The following is an 18,180-nucleotide window of genomic DNA, read 5'->3' as shown; positions in this document are numbered from 1 at the left end:
CGACCTCGTCAAGCACGCTTCCGGCGGCGGGTACATCATCTACGTCGACAACTTCCCTCGGCGGTTCAACCACTGCGACCTCTAGTACGACTGGGAATAATGCTACTGCTACCACCAGTGTAGGACCTTCAACATCACAGTCTTCAAGTCCAGTAGTAACGTCTTCTTCAACTCCAGTAGTGAATACAATGGTTGGTGGCGTTTCTACCTCTTCCATTCCGTCGTCTACATCACAAACCGATACAAGTACAAAATCAAGCACGACGACAATATCTTCTAGTGGAAGTTCACTACCGTCGACGGAGCGTTCTTCTGTTCACAGTAGCACAGTTGAAGGCACAACTTCTGCAATGCAGTCGACAAGTGAGTCTACAAGCGAATCTCCAACGACTATCAAGAGTACAGTTGGTTCCAGTACTGACACGATTTCCACTTCCGCATCGAGCACAAGCGTAACAGGGGAAACGTCACCATCATCATCGATGACACCGATCACGACCTCATCGAATACAGCGAGTGAAACATCATCATCAACGCTGTCGTCTTCGCCAACCACACAGTCAACAAGCCAATCTTCTACAAGTACAGTGAGTGGTAGTACAACAATGCCAGGTGTAACTAGCACTACAAGTGTACCTGTAAGTTCACAATCAACCGCTAAAGCAAGCCATTCATCAACGTTTTCTACTGAAACGTCTACAGGTTCAACAAGTCCACACACATCGTCAGCATCAACAACAATCGGAAGCTCTACCAGTGGTCCTTCCCCGACAACAGTGACAACAGGGTCAACTGCGACGACATCGCAATCAACCACTGTCACCGGAAGTTCCACCTCTCCAACCGGTATTTCGACCTCGTCAAGCACGCTTCCGGCGGCGGGTACATCATCTACGTCGACAACTTCCCTCGGCGGTTCAACCACTGCGACCTCTAGTACGACTGGGAATAATGCTACTGCTACCACCAGTGTAGGACCTTCAACATCACAGTCTTCAAGTCCAGTAGTAACGTCTTCTTCAACTCCAGTAGTGAATACAATGGTTGGTGGCGTTTCTACCTCTTCCATTCCGTCGTCTACATCACAAACCGATACAAGTACAAAATCAAGCACGACGACAATATCTTCTAGTGGAAGTTCACTACCGTCGACGGAGCGTTCTTCTGTTCACAGTAGCACAGTTGAAGGCACAACTTCTGCAATGCAGTCGACAAGTGAGTCTACAAGCGAATCTCCAACGACTATCAAGAGTACAGTTGGTTCCAGTACTGACACGATTTCCACTTCCGCATCGAGCACAAGCGTAACAGGGGAAACGTCACCATCATCATCGATGACACCGATCACGACCTCATCGAATACAGCGAGTGAAACATCATCATCAACGCTGTCGTCTTCGCCAACCACACAGTCAACAAGCCAATCTTCTACAAGTACAGTGAGTGGTAGTACAACAATGCCAGGTGTAACTAGCACTACAAGTGTACCTGTAAGTTCACAATCAACCGCTAAAGCAAGCCATTCATCAACGTTTTCTACTGAAACGTCTACAGGTTCAACAAGTCCACACACATCGTCAGCATCAACAACAATCGGAAGCTCTACCAGTGGTCCTTCCCCGACAACAGTGACAACAGGGTCAACTGCGACGACATCGCAATCAACCACTGTCACCGGAAGTTCCACCTCTCCAACCGGTATTTCGACCTCGTCAAGCACGCTTCCGGCGGCGGGTACATCATCTACGTCGACAACTTCCCTCGGCGGTTCAACCACTGCGACCTCTAGTACGACTGGGAATAATGCTACTGCTACCACCAGTGTAGGACCTTCAACATCACAGTCTTCAAGTCCAGTAGTAACGTCTTCTTCAACTCCAGTAGTGAATACAATGGTTGGTGGCGTTTCTACCTCTTCCATTCCGTCGTCTACATCACAAACCGATACAAGTACAAAATCAAGCACGACGACAATATCTTCTAGTGGAAGTTCACTACCGTCGACGGAGCGTTCTTCTGTTCACAGTAGCACAGTTGAAGGCACAACTTCTGCAATGCAGTCGACAAGTGAGTCTACAAGCGAATCTCCAACGACTATCAAGAGTACAGTTGGTTCCAGTACTGACACGATTTCCACTTCCGCATCGAGCACAAGCGTAACAGGGGAAACGTCACCATCATCATCGATGACACCGATCACGACCTCATCGAATACAGCGAGTGAAACATCATCATCAACGCTGTCGTCTTCGCCAACCACACAGTCAACAAGCCAATCTTCTACAAGTACAGTGAGTGGTAGTACAACAATGCCAGGTGTAACTAGCACTACAAGTGTACCTGTAAGTTCACAATCAACCGCTAAAGCAAGCCATTCATCAACGTTTTCTACTGAAACGTCTACAGGTTCAACAAGTCCACACACATCGTCAGCATCAACAACAATCGGAAGCTCTACCAGTGGTCCTTCCCCGACAACAGTGACAACAGGGTCAACTGCGACGACATCGCAATCAACCACTGTCACCGGAAGTTCCACCTCTCCAACCGGTATTTCGACCTCGTCAAGCACGCTTCCGGCGGCGGGTACATCATCTACGTCGACAACTTCCCTCGGCGGTTCAACCACTGCGACCTCTAGTACGACTGGGAATAATGCTACTGCTACCACCAGTGTAGGACCTTCAACATCACAGTCTTCAAGTCCAGTAGTAACGTCTTCTTCAACTCCAGTAGTGAATACAATGGTTGGTGGCGTTTCTACCTCTTCCATTCCGTCGTCTACATCACAAACCGATACAAGTACAAAATCAAGCACGACGACAATATCTTCTAGTGGAAGTTCACTACCGTCGACGGAGCGTTCTTCTGTTCACAGTAGCACAGTTGAAGGCACAACTTCTGCAATGCAGTCGACAAGTGAGTCTACAAGCGAATCTCCAACGACTATCAAGAGTACAGTTGGTTCCAGTACTGACACGATTTCCACTTCCGCATCGAGCACAAGCGTAACAGGGGAAACGTCACCATCATCATCGATGACACCGATCACGACCTCATCGAATACAGCGAGTGAAACATCATCATCAACGCTGTCGTCTTCGCCAACCACACAGTCAACAAGCCAATCTTCTACAAGTACAGTGAGTGGTAGTACAACAATGCCAGGTGTAACTAGCACTACAAGTGTACCTGTAAGTTCACAATCAACCGCTAAAGCAAGCCATTCATCAACGTTTTCTACTGAAACGTCTACAGGTTCAACAAGTCCACACACATCGTCAGCATCAACAACAATCGGAAGCTCTACCAGTGGTCCTTCCCCGACAACAGTGACAACAGGGTCAACTGCGACGACATCGCAATCAACCACTGTCACCGGAAGTTCCACCTCTCCAACCGGTATTTCGACCTCGTCAAGCACGCTTCCGGCGGCGGGTACATCATCTACGTCGACAACTTCCCTCGGCGGTTCAACCACTGCGACCTCTAGTACGACTGGGAATAATGCTACTGCTACCACCAGTGTAGGACCTTCAACATCACAGTCTTCAAGTCCAGTAGTAACGTCTTCTTCAACTCCAGTAGTGAATACAATGGTTGGTGGCGTTTCTACCTCTTCCATTCCGTCGTCTACATCACAAACCGATACAAGTACAAAATCAAGCACGACGACAATATCTTCTAGTGGAAGTTCACTACCGTCGACGGAGCGTTCTTCTGTTCACAGTAGCACAGTTGAAGGCACAACTTCTGCAATGCAGTCGACAAGTGAGTCTACAAGCGAATCTCCAACGACTATCAAGAGTACAGTTGGTTCCAGTACTGACACGATTTCCACTTCCGCATCGAGCACAAGCGTAACAGGGGAAACGTCACCATCATCATCGATGACACCGATCACGACCTCATCGAATACAGCGAGTGAAACATCATCATCAACGCTGTCGTCTTCGCCAACCACACAGTCAACAAGCCAATCTTCTACAAGTACAGTGAGTGGTAGTACAACAATGCCAGGTGTAACTAGCACTACAAGTGTACCTGTAAGTTCACAATCAACCGCTAAAGCAAGCCATTCATCAACGTTTTCTACTGAAACGTCTACAGGTTCAACAAGTCCACACACATCGTCAGCATCAACAACAATCGGAAGCTCTACCAGTGGTCCTTCCCCGACAACAGTGACAACAGGGTCAACTGCGACGACATCGCAATCAACCACTGTCACCGGAAGTTCCACCTCTCCAACCGGTATTTCGACCTCGTCAAGCACGCTTCCGGCGGCGGGTACATCATCTACGTCGACAACTTCCCTCGGCGGTTCAACCACTGCGACCTCTAGTACGACTGGGAATAATGCTACTGCTACCACCAGTGTAGGACCTTCAACATCACAGTCTTCAAGTCCAGTAGTAACGTCTTCTTCAACTCCAGTAGTGAATACAATGGTTGGTGGCGTTTCTACCTCTTCCATTCCGTCGTCTACATCACAAACCGATACAAGTACAAAATCAAGCACGACGACAATATCTTCTAGTGGAAGTTCACTACCGTCGACGGAGCGTTCTTCTGTTCACAGTAGCACAGTTGAAGGCACAACTTCTGCAATGCAGTCGACAAGTGAGTCTACAAGCGAATCTCCAACGACTATCAAGAGTACAGTTGGTTCCAGTACTGACACGATTTCCACTTCCGCATCGAGCACAAGCGTAACAGGGGAAACGTCACCATCATCATCGATGACACCGATCACGACCTCATCGAATACAGCGAGTGAAACATCATCATCAACGCTGTCGTCTTCGCCAACCACACAGTCAACAAGCCAATCTTCTACAAGTACAGTGAGTGGTAGTACAACAATGCCAGGTGTAACTAGCACTACAAGTGTACCTGTAAGTTCACAATCAACCGCTAAAGCAAGCCATTCATCAACGTTTTCTACTGAAACGTCTACAGGTTCAACAAGTCCACACACATCGTCAGCATCAACAACAATCGGAAGCTCTACCAGTGGTCCTTCCCCGACAACAGTGACAACAGGGTCAACTGCGACGACATCGCAATCAACCACTGTCACCGGAAGTTCCACCTCTCCAACCGGTATTTCGACCTCGTCAAGCACGCTTCCGGCGGCGGGTACATCATCTACGTCGACAACTTCCCTCGGCGGTTCAACCACTGCGACCTCTAGTACGACTGGGAATAATGCTACTGCTACCACCAGTGTAGGACCTTCAACATCACAGTCTTCAAGTCCAGTAGTAACGTCTTCTTCAACTCCAGTAGTGAATACAATGGTTGGTGGCGTTTCTACCTCTTCCATTCCGTCGTCTACATCACAAACCGATACAAGTACAAAATCAAGCACGACGACAATATCTTCTAGTGGAAGTTCACTACCGTCGACGGAGCGTTCTTCTGTTCACAGTAGCACAGTTGAAGGCACAACTTCTGCAATGCAGTCGACAAGTGAGTCTACAAGCGAATCTCCAACGACTATCAAGAGTACAGTTGGTTCCAGTACTGACACGATTTCCACTTCCGCATCGAGCACAAGCGTAACAGGGGAAACGTCACCATCATCATCGATGACACCGATCACGACCTCATCGAATACAGCGAGTGAAACATCATCATCAACGCTGTCGTCTTCGCCAACCACACAGTCAACAAGCCAATCTTCTACAAGTACAGTGAGTGGTAGTACAACAATGCCAGGTGTAACTAGCACTACAAGTGTACCTGTAAGTTCACAATCAACCGCTAAAGCAAGCCATTCATCAACGTTTTCTACTGAAACGTCTACAGGTTCAACAAGTCCACACACATCGTCAGCATCAACAACAATCGGAAGCTCTACCAGTGGTCCTTCCCCGACAACAGTGACAACAGGGTCAACTGCGACGACATCGCAATCAACCACTGTCACCGGAAGTTCCACCTCTCCAACCGGTATTTCGACCTCGTCAAGCACGCTTCCGGCGGCGGGTACATCATCTACGTCGACAACTTCCCTCGGCGGTTCAACCACTGCGACCTCTAGTACGACTGGGAATAATGCTACTGCTACCACCAGTGTAGGACCTTCAACATCACAGTCTTCAAGTCCAGTAGTAACGTCTTCTTCAACTCCAGTAGTGAATACAATGGTTGGTGGCGTTTCTACCTCTTCCATTCCGTCGTCTACATCACAAACCGATACAAGTACAAAATCAAGCACGACGACAATATCTTCTAGTGGAAGTTCACTACCGTCGACGGAGCGTTCTTCTGTTCACAGTAGCACAGTTGAAGGCACAACTTCTGCAATGCAGTCGACAAGTGAGTCTACAAGCGAATCTCCAACGACTATCAAGAGTACAGTTGGTTCCAGTACTGACACGATTTCCACTTCCGCATCGAGCACAAGCGTAACAGGGGAAACGTCACCATCATCATCGATGACACCGATCACGACCTCATCGAATACAGCGAGTGAAACATCATCATCAACGCTGTCGTCTTCGCCAACCACACAGTCAACAAGCCAATCTTCTACAAGTACAGTGAGTGGTAGTACAACAATGCCAGGTGTAACTAGCACTACAAGTGTACCTGTAAGTTCACAATCAACCGCTAAAGCAAGCCATTCATCAACGTTTTCTACTGAAACGTCTACAGGTTCAACAAGTCCACACACATCGTCAGCATCAACAACAATCGGAAGCTCTACCAGTGGTCCTTCCCCGACAACAGTGACAACAGGGTCAACTGCGACGACATCGCAATCAACCACTGTCACCGGAAGTTCCACCTCTCCAACCGGTATTTCGACCTCGTCAAGCACGCTTCCGGCGGCGGGTACATCATCTACGTCGACAACTTCCCTCGGCGGTTCAACCACTGCGACCTCTAGTACGACTGGGAATAATGCTACTGCTACCACCAGTGTAGGACCTTCAACATCACAGTCTTCAAGTCCAGTAGTAACGTCTTCTTCAACTCCAGTAGTGAATACAATGGTTGGTGGCGTTTCTACCTCTTCCATTCCGTCGTCTACATCACAAACCGATACAAGTACAAAATCAAGCACGACGACAATATCTTCTAGTGGAAGTTCACTACCGTCGACGGAGCGTTCTTCTGTTCACAGTAGCACAGTTGAAGGCACAACTTCTGCAATGCAGTCGACAAGTGAGTCTACAAGCGAATCTCCAACGACTATCAAGAGTACAGTTGGTTCCAGTACTGACACGATTTCCACTTCCGCATCGAGCACAAGCGTAACAGGGGAAACGTCACCATCATCATCGATGACACCGATCACGACCTCATCGAATACAGCGAGTGAAACATCATCATCAACGCTGTCGTCTTCGCCAACCACACAGTCAACAAGCCAATCTTCTACAAGTACAGTGAGTGGTAGTACAACAATGCCAGGTGTAACTAGCAGTACAAGTGTACCTGTAAGTTCACAGTCAACCGCTAAAGCAAGCCATTCTTCAACGTTTTCTACTGAAACGTCTACAGGTTCAACAAGTCCACACACATCGTCAGCATCAACAACAATCGGAAGCTCTACCAGTGGTCCTTCCCCGACAACAGTGACAACAGGGTCAACTGCGACGACATCGCAATCAATCACTGTCACCGGAAGTTCCACCTCTCCAACAGGTATTTCGACCTCGTCAAGCACGCTTCCGGCGGCGGGTACATCATCTACGTCGACAACTTCCCTCGGCGGTTCAACCACTGCGACCTCTAGTACGACTGGGAATAATGCTACTTCTACCACCAGTGTAGGACCTTCAACATCACAGTCTTCAAGTCCAGTAGTAACGTCTTCTTCAACTCCAGTAGTGAATACAATGGTTGGTGGCGTTTCTACCTCTTCCATTCCGTCGTCTACATCACAAACCGATACAAGTACAAAATCAAGCACGACGACAATATCTTCTAGTGGAAGTTCACTACCATCGACGGAGCGTTCTTCTGTTCACAGTAGCACAGTTGAAGGCACAACTTCTGCAATGCAGTCGACAAGTGAGTCTACAAGCGAATCTCCAACGACTATCAAGAGTACAGTTGGTTCCAGTACTGACACGATTTCCACTTCCGCATCGAGCACAATCGTAACAGGGAAAACATCACTATCATCATCGATGACACCGATCACGACCTCATCGAATACAGCGAGTGAAACATCATCATCAACGCTGTCGTCTTCGCCAACCACACAGTCAACAAGCCAATCTTCTACAAGTACAGTGAGTGGTAGTACAACAATGTCAGGTGTAACTAGCAGTACAAGTGTACCTGTTAGTTCACAGTCAACCGCTAAAGCAAGCCATTCTTCAACGTTTTCTACTGAAACGTCTACAGGTTCAACAAGTCCACACACATCGTCAGCATCAACAACAACCGGAAGCTCTACCAGTAGTTCGGGTTCAATACTGTCGACGGAAATTTTCTCTGGTGTCAATGGCACTGTTGGATCAACCTCAGTGTTTGGAATAGGTAATGATTATTGACGGGATCTTTTACTTGTTTTGGATTGATTATTTTCGTATTTGAATTTTTTAATCAGATAATTCTCAATTTTAATGATGTTGGATGGTTATTATTTGTAACTTATTATATATTTTTATTATTTAATATTTTAAAATAAACGTTGGATTTGCGGAGATGGCCATTCATAGGGCGGGAATTAACGTTCTCTTGCGTAATTTGATTAATAGCTCGTAAATTGTACTTTTCAGATCAAACAACTTCAGCTTCCCCACCCAAGATTGTTGCTGTAACACTCGAGACCACAAATACAGCAAACGAAAGGACTACTTCATACTCGGGTAAGATTATTGAATTACTGGACAACACCGAATTAAGAAGGTAGAACATTTGTGATTCCTTCCTTAGAAGCAAATATGGATTCAATTCCCAATTGCGGCTAATCAAATATAATAGCCTTTATATAAATAAATAAGTGAATCAATTATTTAATTCATTGATTCATTGACAAATTCATCTCACAAATGGACAAAATTTGCTGTAAACCTTCAAAGAAACTTTAACCTGAAACTGAAAATATGGCGTCAATATACTGTGTTCTCATTTGATGACACAAATCCTCTTGAAAGGTCTAATGTATAATTTCCATATTCAAGTCGTTCGGGATTGGATTTGTTTTCTGTATGGTTTGATGACTTTCGTGGAGATGAACGTTTGAGATGGAATTGAAAGTCGTGTCCCAAGTAAACAACCCCTTCAGATATCTTGTTTTGTGTTTTTTTTGTACCGGGCATTAATGATTTATTGATTTTATCTTTTCATTTGCGTAAATTTGCACTAGTGACAAATAACAATGCGATATTTCTCTATATTTCACAAGAAAAACTGTTATAAGTTGTTGTCTGATGTACACCATATTCCTGGGCTACATGACGTTGAGAATGCCCATGCATTATCATAGCAATGTCCCTGCCTCTACCGACTTCACTCAATCATAGCATTTCGCTATGTAATCACTTCGTAAAGAAGTCTTGTGAAGCTGATTTGTACTGTTCCATAGTTTGTAAGGATTTACATATGATAAAGGAGTACATCGGTTTCATGGAAAATAGGTTAAAATGATACAGTGTCGAGTATACAAAACGCATTAGTTATTGAAAATATTTAGGAACATGATACCCTTATATCTCTATAATGAACCAAGATTCAGCGAACGAAAAGACAATTTGCTAATTTTCCAAAATATTATTTGTTGGAATATAACACATCTTTCTTACGAGTTTATCTTTCAGTCTATTCTAGGGTAAGTTTTTAAAGAACATTTTTACATTCCGTGTCATATAGAAACACCTACATCATCGAGAATCGCCAATACAACAACAACATCTATTATGTCGATTGCTGTTACAGCAACTGAATCATCGACTTTAACTGCCGCACCAACAGGCCCTTCAACAAGTACAGACGAATCATTATCAACTTCTGAAACAAAAAGTCCTATTAGCAGTTCTTCACCTACAACTGAGAAGACATTTTCTTCCAAAGGAACACCTGGAACAAGTTCTACCACTGGCAGTTCTGTACCTCCCACCAGTCCTTCATCAAAGTCGAGCACAATTCCATTAACGGATAATTCCTTTTCAACTACGACAAGTTCCCTTGTCGGTTCATCTTCGGGGAGTTCTGTTACGTCTGGAAGTAATGTCGGCTCTAGCACAACTGAAGCAGCGTCTACAATACACTCTATCAGTCCTGGTGTAACAACTGCTTCCATTCCTGCAGTTAACACTATGAGTGGCATAAATGCTACTAGTTCATCTCCAACTTCAACATCACATACCGGTATGAGTACAAAGGAAAGCACAGTGCACACAACATCTAGTGGAATCACTTCTACTACTAGCGAAAGTTCTTCTGTTCCAAGCAGTACAGGTGGAATCACAACTGTAGAAACGAAGCCAACAAGTGAGTCAACAAGCATCAATCCATCGACAGCGGAGGAGACAACAGTTGAAACAAGCACTGACTCAGTTCCCAGTACCGAATCAACAGTGTTTACAGAGGAAACATCCGTATCGCCGTCAATGACACCTACCACGCTATCTTCCAATACTACAAGTGAATCGTCCACAGCTACTTTGTCGACTTTGCCTATCACCGGGTCAACAGATGAAGCTTCAAGTACAACAGTTAGCAAGGGCACACCCGTTACAACGGAAACAAGCAGGACAACTGAACACGTAACATCAAACACACCAGTTACGGGAACTGAATCATCGACTTTAGCTGCCGCACCAACAGGCCCTTCAACAAGTACAGACGAATCATTCTCAACTTCTGAAACAAAAAGTCCTATTAGCAGTTCTTCACCTACAACTGAGAAGACATTTTCTTCCAAAGGAACACCTGGAACAAGTTCTACCACTGGCAGTTCTGTACCTCCCACCAGTCCTTCATCAAAGTCGAGCACAATTCCATTAACGGATAATTCCTTTTCAACTACGACAAGTTCCCTTGTCGGTTCATCTTCGGGGAGTTCTGTTACGTCTGGAAGTAATGTCGGCTCTAGCACAACTGAAGCAGCGTCTACAATACACTCTATCAGTCCTGGTGTAACAACTGCTTCCATTCCTGCAGTTAACACTATGAGTGGCATAAATGCTACTAGTTCATCTCCAACTTCAACATCACATACCGGTATGAGTACAAAGGAAAGCACAGTGCACACAACATCTAGTGGAATCACTTCTACTACTAGCGAAAGTTCTTCTGTTCCAAGCAGTACAGGTGGAATCACAACTGTAGAAACGAAGCCAACAAGTGAGTCAACAAGCATCAATCCATCGACAGCGGAGGAGACAACAGTTGAAACAAGCACTGACTCAGTTCCCAGTACCGAATCAACAGTGTTTACAGAAGAAACATCCGTATCGCCGTCAATGACACCTACCACGCTATCTTCCAATACTACAAGTGAATCGTCCACAGCTACTTTGTCGACTTTGCCTATCACCGGGTCAACAGATGAAGCTTCAAGTACAACAGTTAGCAAGGGCACACCCGTTACAACGGAAACAAGCAGGACAACTGAACACGTAACATCAAACACACCAGTTACGGGAACTGAATCATCGACTTTAACTGCCGCACCAACAGGCCCTTCAACAAGTACAGACGAATCATTATCAACTTCTGAAACAAAAAGTCCTATTAGCAGTTCTTCACCTACAACTGAGAAGACATTTTCTTCCAAAGGAACACCTGGAACAAGTTCTACCACTGGCAGTTCTGTACCTCCCACCAGTCCTTCATCAAAGTCGAGCACAATTCCATTAACGGATAATTCCTTTTCAACTACGACAAGTTCCCTTGTCGGTTCATCTTCGGGGAGTTCTGTTACGTCTGGAAGTAATGTCGGCTCTAGCACAACTGAAGCAGCGTCTACAATACACTCTATCAGTCCTGGTGTAACAACTGCTTCCATTCCTGCAGTTAACACTATGAGTGGCATAAATGCTACTAGTTCATCTCCAACTTCAACATCACATACCGGTATGAGTACAAAGGAAAGCACAGTGCACACAACATCTAGTGGAATCACTTCTACTACTAGCGAAAGTTCTTCTGTTCCAAGCAGTACAGGTGGAATCACAACTGTAGAAACGAAGCCAACAAGTGAGTCAACAAGCATCAATCCATCGACAGCGGAGGAGACAACAGTTGAAACAAGCACTGACTCAGTTCCCAGTACCGAATCAACAGTGTTTACAGAAGAAACATCCGTATCGCCGTCAATGACACCTACCACGCTATCTTCCAATACTACAAGTGAATCGTCCACAGCTACTTTGTCGACTTTGCCTATCACCGGGTCAACAGATGAAGCTTCAAGTACAACAGTTAGCAAGGGCACACCCGTTACAACGGAAACAAGCAGGACAACTGAACACGTAACATCAAACACACCAGTTACGGGAACTGAATCATCGACTTTAACTGCCGCACCAACAGGCCCTTCAACAAGTACAGACGAATCATTATCAACTTCTGAAACAAAAAGTCCTATTAGCAGTTCTTCACCTACAACTGAGAAGACATTTTCTTCCAAAGGAACACCTGGAACAAGTTCTACCACTGGCAGTTCTGTACCTCCCACCAGTCCTTCATCAAAGTCGAGCACAATTCCATTAACGGATAATTCCTTTTCAACTACGACAAGTTCCCTTGTCGGTTCATCTTCGGGGAGTTCTGTTACGTCTGGAAGTAATGTCGGCTCTAGCACAACTGAAGCAGCGTCTACAATACACTCTATCAGTCCTGGTGTAACAACTGCTTCCATTCCTGCAGTTAACACTATGAGTGGCATAAATGCTACTAGTTCATCTCCAACTTCAACATCACATACCGGTATGAGTACAAAGGAAAGCACAGTGCACACAACATCTAGTGGAATCACTTCTACTACTAGCGAAAGTTCTTCTGTTCCAAGCAGTACAGGTGGAATCACAACTGTAGAAACGAAGCCAACAAGTGAGTCAACAAGCATCAATCCATCGACAGCGGAGGAGACAACAGTTGAAACAAGCACTGACTCAGTTCCCAGTACCGAATCAACAGTGTTTACAGAAGAAACATCCGTATCGCCGTCAATGACACCTACCACGCTATCTTCCAATACTACAAGTGAATCGTCCACAGCTACTTTGTCGACTTTGCCTATCACCGGGTCAACAGATGAAGCTTCAAGTACAACAGTTAGCAAGGGCACACCCGTTACAACGGAAACAAGCAGGACAACTGAACACGTAACATCAAACACACCAGTTACGGGAACTGAATCATCGACTTTAACTGCCGCACCAACAGGCCCTTCAACAAGTACAGACGAATCATTATCAACTTCTGAAACAAAAAGTCCTATTAGCAGTTCTTCACCTACAACTGAGAAGACATTTTCTTCCAAAGGAACACCTGGAACAAGTTCTACCACTGGCAGTTCTGTACCTCCCACCAGTCCTTCATCAAAGTCGAGCACAATTCCATTAACGGATAATTCCTTTTCAACTACGACAAGTTCCCTTGTCGGTTCATCTTCGGGGAGTTCTGTTACGTCTGGAAGTAATGTCGGCTCTAGCACAACTGAAGCAGCGTCTACAATACACTCTATCAGTCCTGGTGTAACAACTGCTTCCATTCCTGCAGTTAACACTATGAGTGGCATAAATGCTACTAGTTCATCTCCAACTTCAACATCACATACCGGTATGAGTACAAAGGAAAGCACAGTGCACACAACATCTAGTGGAATCACTTCTACTACTAGCGAAAGTTCTTCTGTTCCAAGCAGTACAGGTGGAATCACAACTGTAGAAACGAAGCCAACAAGTGAGTCAACAAGCATCAATCCATCGACAGCGGAGGAGACAACAGTTGAAACAAGCACTGACTCAGTTCCCAGTACCGAATCAACAGTGTTTACAGAAGAAACATCCGTATCGCCGTCAATGACACCTACCACGCTATCTTCCAATACTACAAGTGAATCGTCCACAGCTACTTTGTCGACTTTGCCTATCACCGGGTCAACAGATGAAGCTTCAAGTACAACAGTTAGCAAGGGCACACCCGTTACAACGGAAACAAGCAGGACAACTGAACACGTAACATCAAACACACCAGTTACGGGAACTGAATCATCGACTTTAACTGCCGCACCAACAGGCCCTTCAACAAGTACAGACGAATCATTATCAACTTCTGAAACAAAAAGTCCTATTAGCAGTTCTTCACCTACAACTGAGAAGACATTTTCTTCCAAAGGAACACCTGGAACAAGTTCTACCACTGGCAGTTCTGTACCTCCCACCAGTCCTTCATCAAAGTCGAGCACAATTCCATTAACGGATAATTCCTTTTCAACTACGACAAGTTCCCTTGTCGGTTCATCTTCGGGGAGTTCTGTTACGTCTGGAAGTAATGTCGGCTCTAGCACAACTGAAGCAGCGTCTACAATACACTCTATCAGTCCTGGTGTAACAACTGCTTCCATTCCTGCAGTTAACACTATGAGTGGCATAAATGCTACTAGTTCATCTCCAACTTCAACATCACATACCGGTATGAGTACAAAGGAAAGCACAGTGCACACAACATCTAGTGGAATCACTTCTACTACTAGCGAAAGTTCTTCTGTTCCAAGCAGTACAGGTGGAATCACAACTGTAGAAACGAAGCCAACAAGTGAGTCAACAAGCATCAATCCATCGACAGCGGAGGAGACAACAGTTGAAACAAGCACTGACTCAGTTCCCAGTACCGAATCAACAGTGTTTACAGAAGAAACATCCGTATCGCCGTCAATGACACCTACCACGCTATCTTCCAATACTACAAGTGAATCGTCCACAGCTACTTTGTCGACTTTGCCTATCACCGGGTCAACAGATGAAGCTTCAAGTACAACAGTTAGCAAGGGCACACCCGTTACAACGGAAACAAGCAGGACAACTGAACACGTAACATCAAACACACCAGTTACGGGAACTGAATCATCGACTTTAACTGCCGCACCAACAGGCCCTTCAACAAGTACAGACGAATCATTATCAACTTCTGAAACAAAAAGTCCTATTAGCAGTTCTTCACCTACAACTGAGAAGACATTTTCTTCCAAAGGAACACCTGGAACAAGTTCTACCACTGGCAGTTCTGTACCTCCCACCAGTCCTTCATCAAAGTCGAGCACAATTCCATTAACGGATAATTCCTTTTCAACTACGACAAGTTCCCTTGTCGGTTCATCTTCGGGGAGTTCTGTTACGTCTGGAAGTAATGTCGGCTCTAGCACAACTGAAGCAGCGTCTACAATACACTCTATCAGTCCTGGTGTAACAACTGCTTCCATTCCTGCAGTTAACACTATGAGTGGCATAAATGCTACTAGTTCATCTCCAACTTCAACATCACATACCGGTATGAGTACAAAGGAAAGCACAGTGCACACAACATCTAGTGGAATCACTTCTACTACTAGCGAAAGTTCTTCTGTTCCAAGCAGTACAGGTGGAATCACAACTGTAGAAACGAAGCCAACAAGTGAGTCAACAAGCATCAATCCATCGACAGCGGAGGAGACAACAGTTGAAACAAGCACTGACTCAGTTCCCAGTACCGAATCAACAGTGTTTACAGAAGAAACATCCGTATCGCCGTCAATGACACCTACCACGCTATCTTCCAATACTACAAGTGAATCGTCCACAGCTACTTTGTCGACTTTGCCTATCACCGGGTCAACAGATGAAGCTTCAAGTACAACAGTTAGCAAGGGCACACCCGTTACAACGGAAACAAGCAGGACAACTGAACACGTAACATCAAACACACCAGTTACGGGAACTGAATCATCGACTTTAACTGCCGCACCAACAGGCCCTTCAACAAGTACAGACGAATCATTATCAACTTCTGAAACAAAAAGTCCTATTAGCAGTTCTTCACCTACAACTGAGAAGACATTTTCTTCCAAAGGAACACCTGGAACAAGTTCTACCACTGGCAGTTCTGTACCTCCCACCAGTCCTTCATCAAAGTCGAGCACAATTCCATTAACGGATAATTCCTTTTCAACTACGACAAGTTCCCTTGTCGGTTCATCTTCGGGGAGTTCTGTTACGTCTGGAAGTAATGTCGGCTCTAGCACAACTGAAGCAGCGTCTACAATACACTCTATCAGTCCTGGTGTAACAACTGCTTCCATTCCTGCAGTTAACACTATGAGTGGCATAAATGCTACTAGTTCATCTCCAACTTCAACATCACATACCGGTATGAGTACAAAGGAAAGCACAGTGCACACAACATCTAGTGGAATCACTTCTACTACTAGCGAAAGTTCTTCTGTTCCAAGCAGTACAGGTGGAATCACAACTGTAGAAACGAAGCCAACAAGTGAGTCAACAAGCATCAATCCATCGACAGCGGAGGAGACAACAGTTGAAACAAGCACTGACTCAGTTCCCAGTACCGAATCAACAGTGTTTACAGAAGAAACATCCGTATCGCCGTCAATGACACCTACCACGCTATCTTCCAATACTACAAGTGAATCGTCCACAGCTACTTTGTCGACTTTGCCTATCACCGGGTCAACAGATGAAGCTTCAAGTACAACAGTTAGCAAGGGCACACCCGTTACAACGGAAACAAGCAGGACAACTGAACACGTAACATCAAACACACCAGTTACGGGAACTGAATCATCGACTTTAACTGCCGCACCAACAGGCCCTTCAACAAGTACAGACGAATCATTATCAACTTCTGAAACAAAAAGTCCTATTAGCAGTTCTTCACCTACAACTGAGAAGACATTTTCTTCCAAAGGAACACCTGGAACAAGTTCTACCACTGGCAGTTCTGTACCTCCCACCAGTCCTTCATCAAAGTCGAGCACAATTCCATTAACGGATAATTCCTTTTCAACTACGACAAGTTCCCTTGTCGGTTCATCTTCGGGGAGTTCTGTTACGTCTGGAAGTAATGTCGGCTCTAGCACAACTGAAGCAGCGTCTACAATACACTCTATCAGTCCTGGTGTAACAACTGCTTCCATTCCTGCAGTTAACACTATGAGTGGCATAAATGCTACTAGTTCATCTCCAACTTCAACATCACATACCGGTATGAGTACAAAGGAAAGCACAGTGCACACAACATCTAGTGGAATCACTTCTACTACTAGCGAAAGTTCTTCTGTTCCAAGCAGTACAGGTGGAATCACAACTGTAGAAACGAAGCCAACAAGTGAGTCAACAAGCATCAATCCATCGACAGCGGAGGAGACAACAGTTGAAACAAGCACTGACTCAGTTCCCAGTACCGAATCAACAGTGTTTACAGAAGAAACATCCGTATCGCCGTCAATGACACCTACCACGCTATCTTCCAATACTACAAGTGAATCGTCCACAGCTACTTTGTCGACTTTGCCTATCACCGGGTCAACAGATGAAGCTTCAAGTACAACAGTTAGCAAGGGCACACCCGTTACAACGGAAACAAGCAGGACAACTGAACACGTAACATCAAACACACCAGTTACGGGAACTGAATCATCGACTTTAACTGCCGCACCAACAGGCCCTTCAACAAGTACAGACGAATCATTATCAACTTCTGAAACAAAAAGTCCTATTAGCAGTTCTTCACCTACAACTGAGAAGACATTTTCTTCCAAAGGAACACCTGGAACAAGTTCTACCACTGGCAGTTCTGTACCTCCCACCAGTCCTTCATCAAAGTCGAGCACAATTCCATTAACGGATAATTCCTTTTCAACTACGACAAGTTCCCTTGTCGGTTCATCTTCGGGGAGTTCTGTTACGTCTGGAAGTAATGTCGGCTCTAGCACAACTGAAGCAGCGTCTACAATACACTCTATCAGTCCTGGTGTAACAACTGCTTCCATTCCTGCAGTTAACACTATGAGTGGCATAAATGCTACTAGTTCATCTCCAACTTCAACATCACATACCGGTATGAGTACAAAGGAAAGCACAGTGCACACAACATCTAGTGGAATCACTTCTACTACTAGCGAAAGTTCTTCTGTTCCAAGCAGTACAGGTGGAATCACAACTGTAGAAACGAAGCCAACAAGTGAGTCAACAAGCATCAATCCAT

General features: G+C 45.2%; 1 protein-coding gene across 1 annotated transcript in view; it reads left to right on the top strand.

Moving 5' to 3' along the window:
* The first annotated feature begins 1,202 nt into the window (after positions 1 to 1,202).
* The window catches only part of LOC132557604 (mucin-3B-like), a 41,344-nt gene continuing 24,366 nt past the window's right edge, over positions 1,203 to 18,180 (top strand). Inside the window, exons 1-3 of the mRNA XM_060222113.1 lie at positions 1,203 to 8,505; positions 8,748 to 8,837; positions 9,907 to 18,156. Of these exons, the coding sequence (XP_060078096.1) occupies positions 1,203 to 8,505; positions 8,748 to 8,837; positions 9,907 to 18,156 (15,643 nt within the window). The remainder of the gene's footprint in view (positions 8,506 to 8,747; positions 8,838 to 9,906; positions 18,157 to 18,180) is intronic.

This window comes from Ylistrum balloti, unplaced genomic scaffold (genome assembly GCF_031769215.1).
Source record: "Ylistrum balloti isolate Yb309-2 unplaced genomic scaffold, AGI_CSIRO_Ybal_v1 Utg370700, whole genome shotgun sequence".
NCBI classification, from domain to species: Eukaryota; Metazoa; Mollusca; class Bivalvia; order Pectinida; family Pectinidae; genus Ylistrum; species Ylistrum balloti.
The sequence above is the reverse complement of the archived record's forward strand: the minus strand, read 5'-3'. Positions and strand labels throughout refer to the sequence as shown.